We start from the raw sequence: 9,640 nt of genomic DNA, 5'->3' as shown, positions 1-9,640 counted from the left end.
GCGTTTTCGACGCAGAAGCGAATTATCTATCACCGAGAATAATGCCCTGCAGTTTTCTTTGTCAATTGTTTTGCTCCGTATATTATTCGCTGCCACCGTATCTACATGTGTAGTTTAATATTAATATATTATATTGTAATATATTTTTTCCGTTTCGTACTTGTGGTAAAATCACGAACGAACATCAAAAAAAAAAAAATAAAAAAAAAGCAAGCCCTCCTCGTCCTCTATGACACGTTTGAAAGTATAGTGTGTGTGTGTGTGTGTGTGTGTACTTATAATTTTATTTTATGCGGTCGTTATTACAAGTATAATACCTATATAATAATATTATTATTATTATTATTATTATATTGTTGTCGTTATTATTTATTAATTTTTAATTATTTTTTCATATCGATGTTATAACGATGCACGGCGGCCTCCGAGACAGCGATTAGCACGCAGCGGGGTTATAATATGGTGATAATCGTTTCTTTCTTTCTTTTTTTTTTCTTTTTTTTTTTTTATCCGTCTCCGGACTAGACCCGTGACTCCTCTCGGAGGAGCAGATGCGGTGCACAGAAACTCCGGGGGCTACCGGTCCTAGCGGTGGCGGCTGCTCGCACTACTACTACCACCACCACCACCACTAATACTACTACTACTAAAATCTACTACTAATACTACTACTACAACTAATACCATTACTACGATATATCATGTGTATATATAAAATATATATTATATAAGCATATGCTTACACGTATGTGTGTGTGTGTTGTGTGTTGTGTGTGTGTGTGTGTGTATGTGCTATAGTGTAAGTATTAACATGTACGAGTTGTTCTGCCGCTGTCACGAGTGTTCCCTGTTTCTTGGTGCCACCGCAGCAGCAGCAGCAGCAGCAGCAGCCGTCGCAGACCAAACGACCGGCCGCGGTGGTACGCACGCAACACACACGAGGCGTCTCGTCTTCGCGCGCTGCCATTCAGTATCGTCAGTCGTTCGGTCACGGTCGGTTCTTCGCGCGCGCGTCTTATCCACCACGTCGTCGTCGTCGTCGTCGTCGTCGTTACGACTTGCCCACACGCTTCCGTCGACGGTCGTGCTTTAGTACTATAGTGTATTCCTAGATTTACCGCACGCCGATCCCGCAGGATTTTCAATCCTTAAAATTCGGATTTTTTCGTCTTCACTCCCACCCATTTTTTTTTTTAAATTCACTCCCTCCCCCACTGCTCCGAATACGTTTCCATGTCGTACGACCCGGTGTGATAACATCACATCACCGCTGACCGACACCTATAGCTGCCATGCACCGTCGCAGCCATCGTACCTGCGGCAGCAGGAGGAATCGACGAAATCCACTCCGATCGTTGCCGCAAATCGGATTACTGTTGTTGCTGTTCTCGTGTTTGAGAGGTAAGCACCACAGAAATATTACACGACTAATCGGCATATATGGTTAAATTCGCGTATGTAGAGACTGCAGTGAGTTGAGACAAGCTGGACGGAGACATTAATTAGCGCTTATTAGATATACCTTATATTATTATATGATATGTAGCAACTATACGGCTGGGTAAGTGCATATGTACTGTACGCCTAAATACATAGTATGAATCGGTCATGTTTGCCGCCAACGTGACTTGACAAAGTGAATAATAATATAATAATATAGTAAAGCACGACGACAAAAACGGACGAACTATGGTAACAATGACGTTATAAACCTGTACGCGGAATTATCGACGACACGTCAAATCCTCATCATAATACGTTACACGAGTTCAATTTGTTATTAAAATGTAGTCTTTTCAAATACATATTATTATATTTTAAAAACATCTAGAAACTCGAGATGCGGGATTCGTTTTATAGTCAGAAAAACACCAAAACGACGCAATTCGTGTATAATGACATAACATCAACAATGTTTAAAAAGTTTGAAAAGTTTGAAAAGAATTTTTTATTTTTTTTCAAACACATGTTTTTATTATTATTTTAAATTTAAAACTAATGAAAAAAATGCAATATAAATAGGTATGCTTTAATGAAACATATTGCATTAACTTTAGGTACATTTTATAATGTCAAACGCACATTAAATTATTCGATAATTAATTTGTTCTCAATAACTATGTCTATGATTTAATAACAATGTTATTCCTGATTATATATATAAATAACAGGTTGGGTCGAGTCCGAGAAGATTTTATTTTGGTCTGGATGTCGTATCCAAAAGTCGTATTAAATCTTAATAACAATAATAACTTTTAGTTTAAAATTTAAAATTTTTTTACTTTTATTCATTTTGACATTTTTTATACTGAATTTAACAATATTTTAAAAAGTAAATATTATGAATTATATTTATATAGGTAGGTACATTTAATTTGATTCTATTCTCATACTGAAATAAAAGTATTACAAGTTATAGCAAGTTAGGTATTAGAAATTCAAGCGAAAAAAGCTTTAACATTAAATATACGAGTTTACTGAACTTGAAAGATCATATTGTTAAAATATGTCTTTAATTGGATAATTGCCGGTACCTACAAAATAAACTACTATTGAATATTGTAATACCTACTTAATTATTTTTGATTTGCAATTTCATTATAATATGCTTTCAACAAAATACACGATTATATATATAAATATGCGTACTTAAAAGTTGTATTCAATTCAATTTCTAAAAAAAATACATAACGATAAATACTTTAACGTGTTTATTAATTAAAATTCTATATTTCTATAAACAGCTTATAAAACAATAAAGAATAATTTAAATTTATTTGGTTCGATACAGGACTCATTTTAATGAAAATAAAAAAAAAATCTATATTTACTACCGGTAAACTTGTTTTGATAAACATTGAAAATGTTTTTGTTTTCATTCTATTCAGTTGCTTGAAGTTTAAATCTCTAATGTTTTGTTAATTTAATAACGTGTTAGTAACCAACACTCATTCTGAATTCAAAGTTAGGACGTACACACCGGTAGGATCGTGTTTGTTGCATAAAATAAAAAATAAAAACGACTAAGAGGAGGAGAATGGGTTTCAAACAAAATCAGATCACTTGGGCTACTACTACAACCGGTTTTGATAGTACTAATTATAACAGACATCGTAATTTATTCAGATTAGTCTTTTTCGAACAACGTTCGCACGGAGTAGATAAAAAAAAATTAGCTACCAACGAGATCATCCATAAGAGAAAAGAATCGACCAAACCACGTAGGAATGAAAAAAAAATAACGCTATATTTCATACAAATTGGTAATTGCAATTACAAACAAATCCTGATATAGCATTGATATTATAAACGAAATACATATTATGCCCAACGGTTGTAGTAAATCATGTCAATGCTTGTAATAGTATATAAACAAAACGACACATTTAGGTTTTTATAGACTCGTTTTAATCAAGTCATTCTCTGAAAATCTGATCAGAACTAACATTTTAATAACGAAGCAATAATATTAGCAAATAGCCGAATTTATATTTATTTTTTTATTACAAATAATTTCAACTAATTTATCGAAAAAATTATCATTATTAATGATGGATATAATAATAAAATAAAACACTACACTATATTATGACAGTATGAAACCAGCTAATGTCTATAGGTACTAAGGTACTACTTATAATATGTTCTAAAATAGTCGCATATATTAAATATTATGTCATTTAAATTAATTGTACTAATATTAAATAATTCAACATAATATTATGACGAAAATTAACTAATAAAAATTGATACCATCAGCTAATAAATTAAATCGCCAGCAATGCCCGCAATAAAAACAACGATTTCGTCCTACCTAAATAACTTGAAAGAATTGTTAAGAAAATTTTAACAAAATCAACTAAATTATTAATATGATTTTTCTCATTACTTTGCATCGTTCAATGATTAACTTATGCCTCTTTTAATTGACGAAAAAGTAGTACTGCAATATTCTGTTCGGTGATGGATTTATTATATAAAAATCAAGAACAAGCGATATATTTTTAAATTTAATTAAGTTACCACCTACTTCTAAAATTACTTTAATATTAACAACATAAGGTTTTTTATTATAAAATCTAAATTTTAGTGGTGGATAATTAACAACAAAGTAGATTACGAGATCTAAGACACGCGATTTATTTTAAATTAATTTCGTATTACCAAACGATGTATTCAAGAATAAAAATATATACTGTACAAAATATAAAATATTTTTTAGGTTAAACGTTAAACTATGGTTCAGCACTTCTAAAACGATAATAATCAAAATATTATTGCAAGAATTTGGCGAAACAACAATAATCGTATCAGAAAATTGAGTATTTTTTAATTTGTATTGATTAAAAAGTTCATAAATTTAAATATACACATTTATCTGCAATTTAAAGTTTTTTAAATTCATAACTCATAAGTTTATGTGGAAAAATACGATATGTAGATATTGATAAATTTACAATGTTGAAACACTGTATAAGTATGTATCAAAATCTCAATAGAAAACTTAAATGAAACTTTCACAGTATTTCTATATTACTAAAAAGTGTTTACAGGAAAAATAGTATCATTGTAAAACAAATATTGTCTCCGATTTGAACAATGGTTTCGCTGCAATTCTAAAATAACATTGATTTAAATTGTTTGTAAAACTAAAAACTAAATAAGAAATGCTAAAAAATTAAAAACAATACATTTCTGTAGCAAAGTATATATATTATATATTTTTAATTTATTTTAATGAACAATAAAATAATATAGTTATTGTTAAATTAAAATTGTCATCTTATATTTTAGATGTAAAAAATAAACTTCCGTCATTAATTCGAATTTTTTAATATTTTAAATGCTATTGATATTTTGATAACTCAGTAAACATTTTATACGGACAAAGTTTAATAATTTTGCTATGTATTCACCGCCTTACATAGTTTGTTTCAATAATAGTTAGTTTTAACGAATCACTATAAGGCATAGTGTAACAGTGCTTGTAGTAGGTATTTTGATAATCACGTGCTCTTTGTGTTATTTACCTATAAACGAAATGTAATTGAATGTTAAAACAAAACACTTTAATTATGTCTATCAGCTACCCCTTCAAAATCACTCGTGACCCAAAATGTGGTTGTGACCACTATTTTGAGAAATACTGTTCGAAATGTCTGAATCTGTTCTTGTCACCCTTTCTATTACCTGATTCATTATTGGCACCAGTATTGTAATTGGACATTTTTCCTGTAACGGTTGTTTTGTAATTATTATGTTAATAAAATATGTTAACGAAAAATATAATAAAAGGCTCCGCTTAATTAAAATAATACAATTTGACATGGTGACAATATGCAGTGAGTAAACGCTAATTAAAGACACTCAATATATTTTCTAAGTAACATGCAATTTTAATTTAATTTATTTATTCAATGTTTAGTTTATTATTAGACTTAGTTATACAAATTTCAATGCTCTCTGGATTATGTACTGTATTTTAAAATTTAGCATACGCAATATATTTTTCTTCTTAAATGACAACACCCCTTTGACTACTAATTGCATTTTTCCCGTGAATTTTGGTAGTTTCATCAACCCTGCATGTAAAAAACTAGTTAAAATAGTTTAAATTTAATTGGTATTTTTTGCGTGAATTTGAGACATTTCTTTGATTACTTGGACATTTTTGAGTTCCAGAGGTTAATTGGTAAATATTAATTTTTATATTAGACGATTACTTTTTGACTTGCATATTTATGTGGAACATTGAAATAAATATTTGTCATGGTGTAACATGAATAAATACAATTTATGCGTAAATTAATATGAAGTGAATTTTTTTTCTTATATTGGTTTTTTTTTAATCATTAAAGGTCTGTGTTACATCAATTGAAATAGTTTAACATCAATAATTTTAGAATTAGTTGATTAAACCACTAAAACATATGTTAAAATATAAGCAAGTGAGTTTCCATATATTAGTAAATTACACATTATAACACAATATTATGTTTAATATATTAATACAATAAATAATAACATTCAATTTTAATTTCATAAAACAATTGTTTTATTTATATTTTCTAAAGTACATGTTTAATAAATAATTATTTTTTTAATAATAATTGATCTTATATGTAAATTTAATCCGAGCAAATTTTCTTATACTTCCGAAAAAAATACATTGTAGGTAAACTTTATTTAATAAAAAAAATAATGCCTTTGTCTGGTGGGTAGATGGTTTAAATTCATTATGCTTTTTCTTTTTAATATCTGTTATGTGTATCATTTCTTTGAACTTACATTTTATAAATCTAGTTTATTATATAAATAATAATAATAAAAAAAAATAGAAATAATTGTGTTTATTGAAAAATATAATTATTTTTAAATATTGCTTATTACTTTTTACATCTAACGCTTGATTATTGTTTAAAAAATAAATAAATAAATAAAAATAACATAATTGAACACGACATAATAAAATTGGCAAAATGCCCTTTAATAATTGGAAATATTTTTATTATAGTTTCCGATTAAAAAGTGTTTACGATCAATACATCACATTAATTTTTTTTCATATTAATAATTTATCTCAGTTTAGAAAACTATGGATTATTTAGATTTTGAAAGTAATTTAGTTCAACTCTACATCATAATAAACGTACAATGACGTTTATAATAAATTTTTATTATTTAAAAAAACACCTAGTAGCTACCGAAACAAAATATTCTACTTTCATATAAAAATAATCCATAAAAATATTGTGGTATAATCATTATCTATAGGTAGTTAAAAAATAAATACGCTGCTGTGAATATTTTATATACTTAATTGGTTTCAATGTAAAGAAACCCTTTTGAGTACAATGCATTTATGTCTTGTTTTAAAGATTTATAGTATTGTAATTATTGTTTTTTATTACCTACATTATAATATGTTGATGCCTATCATGAATTATTTTAGTCGATTTTATTTTCACGTCAAACACGTTGTATCATTTCGTTCAAATATTAAATGTTAATAGAACTGTTTACATGGATCGGATATTCAATTATTATTCTCAACAGATACATTTAATAAAACAATAATATTATGTTGATTTAAAGTCGTGTGCAACGATACCAAAAACCACCATATAGATCAAGAAAACAAAATTCGATTCGAAATTCAACACAGTGCTGTCAGTCTAATTTATTATATTATTATTATTATTATTATTATTGTAGTTTTATTTTCCAAATAATTATACCGCATTAATTGGACTACGGAGCCAAAGGGAATAGTAATAACAATAATAATAATAATAATAATAATAATTGTAGATTGTAGATGAGACCTGGCCTTCTGTGTTACGGTGCATTGAGTTTCCCACACGCTTAAATAGTCCTTTATTCCACAAAGACGCGGCTTTTCCGGTTTCGCACCATTCTGTGTATCCTGTCTGGGCCCCCGTAATAATACCTAACACGTAGATGTTGGCTAATACATCAACGAAACTCGGTGGCCAATAAGACAAAACCCCTACTCCACCCCAACTGTATTTTGTGTACTGAATATATATACGTGTACCTGCTCTTATAATATATTATAACTGTGTACCTAAAACTATCATTGACGGTTACAAAACTCAGGGAACCGCCGTACAAACGTTACCGAAGACATTAAAAACGAAGTGGAAAAAAAAAAAAACACACGAAAACAATAGCACTAAAACGGTCGTAATTTATGCGGTCTTTGATGAATCTCGACTTGTGCTAACACTGAATTTAACATGTTTCGCTGTACACTCCGAAAAACGTTATTTTTTCAATTTTATTTTTACCCTCTTGAGTTTAATAATCCCGTAAATATTTTTAATCGACACTCAACTTTTTCCATCAATTGATAATCCATTTCTAGCGAATCGGAATCCATTAAACAATGAAATTTAATGCACTTGAGAGTTTATACTGTCACAATTAACATAAACCACAATGAATTTGTATTATGGATGTCCGCTAAGTAGGTACAGATTACACGATCTACATGACTGAGAGGAGTGAAATCGCGGACACAAGTATTTGAATAATTCATTTATAGTAAATAATTAGATCCGTTGCACCTGAAAATATTACACATTTTGAATTTTGAATTTGTATTACTATTCTGATAATCATGTTATTTCTCACTAAGACATTATGAAATTACCACATGTTTTTATAAAAAAAATAATGAAATTATTAGTGCAAATAAAATTAACTTATACATACAAATGTAGGGTTAATATTCAAATCGTTTTTTAATTCGTCTTGTATCGTTTTATCATAATATCAATTAAATTATATCGTTGAATTATTGTATATTGATATATCATATAACAGAACGATATTATGATGGTTTAGTGTAAACATAATAATATACTTTATTGAAGACGAATAACTAAATAATATTCCAAATTATTGTTATATTATACTGATAAACATCTACTTCTTAGTAATTTTATCTATTAAATTTATTAAAATATTATGTAAAACGTATAATTCAAGTTTAACGATTAGCTCTATATTTTATGTACCTTCTATACTAGTTCAATACATTTTAAATGCGATCGTGCAACTTACCATTTTTTTACATACATTACGTATATAAGTATTTCTACTAAAAATATCGGCTACATCTCACATCTGTTGTAACTTTCCAATCTTGTGGTTTTTTGAAACGAATTGGTAATGTTGCGATGTTTATAACGCATTGAAAAACTTTAACTTACACATTTAACCACAATAGTTGATCTGATGTATATGTATCGTAATCATAGTAATAACTCATAGTTCATATTTTATGATCACAATTATATAGTAAATGTAACTTTACTGATATGCTTTAAACTATATTTTATTTAAAAAAATATGTATAAAAAAAAACAATTTCAGAGAAATATATTATATTATAACAATTCGATTAAACAAATTTACAATGCAATACGATTTAAACGATTTAACTAAAATGCTTTTCTATTGCAATTCATTTTTTAAATTTGTCAGTTGTAGACGAGGAGTTATAAATGTGTTAATATAAATATATATATATATATTGAACGCATTGACGTAAGTTGTATTCAAAAATATTGTCCAAACAATTTTATTCGTCAGTTAGTATAATTCTTATTTAACTGTGCACATAAATTTACATAATCCGTTAATAGACATCGTATACAAACATTTGTCATATCTATTAGTTTTAGTATTTTATTTTTAAATACCATTGTGGCGTTTTACATAAATTTAATTATTTTATTATGTATTTCTTTAACGCCACGGTTGGCTATTTAGTTACGAATAATCCTACACAGTACACCTTGACGTCTGCAATCGATTGTTTCGTTTTTGAGCGAATATTAATACACCGAAAATAAACCTAATTATTGTTACTATATTATTAGGTGTACAATACTAATAATTACCAGACGTTTGTCGTCCGATGCTTCTTACGAGCGTGTGAAAATAATATATGTTCTCGTATATTATAGCACCGAACACCAACGCGTGTACCATCATATAGATTCCGTCGTCGTGTAGAACAAACAATAAAAGGTCACCTACGTAAAACTAATAATTGCCCCATGTTCTCATTACGAAAATTAATCCCCCCCTCACCAACCCCCGATTCGGG

The 9,640-nt window shown here is 28.4% G+C and overlaps 1 protein-coding gene across 1 annotated transcript in view; it reads left to right on the top strand.

Annotated features, from left to right (window-relative positions):
* Window positions 1-896: 896 nt before the first annotated feature.
* The window catches only part of LOC132924279 (nephrin-like), a 49,802-nt gene continuing 41,058 nt past the window's right edge, over window positions 897-9,640 (top strand). Inside the window, exon 1 of the mRNA XM_060988483.1 lies at window positions 897-1,401. Coding sequence (XP_060844466.1) covers window positions 1,293-1,401 — 109 coding nt within the window. The 5' untranslated portion in view covers window positions 897-1,292. The remainder of the gene's footprint in view (window positions 1,402-9,640) is intronic.

This window comes from Rhopalosiphum padi, chromosome 3 (genome assembly GCF_020882245.1).
Source record: "Rhopalosiphum padi isolate XX-2018 chromosome 3, ASM2088224v1, whole genome shotgun sequence".
In the NCBI taxonomy this organism is placed as follows: domain Eukaryota; kingdom Metazoa; phylum Arthropoda; class Insecta; order Hemiptera; family Aphididae; genus Rhopalosiphum; species Rhopalosiphum padi.
This window is presented reverse-complemented; position numbering and strand designations above follow the sequence as displayed.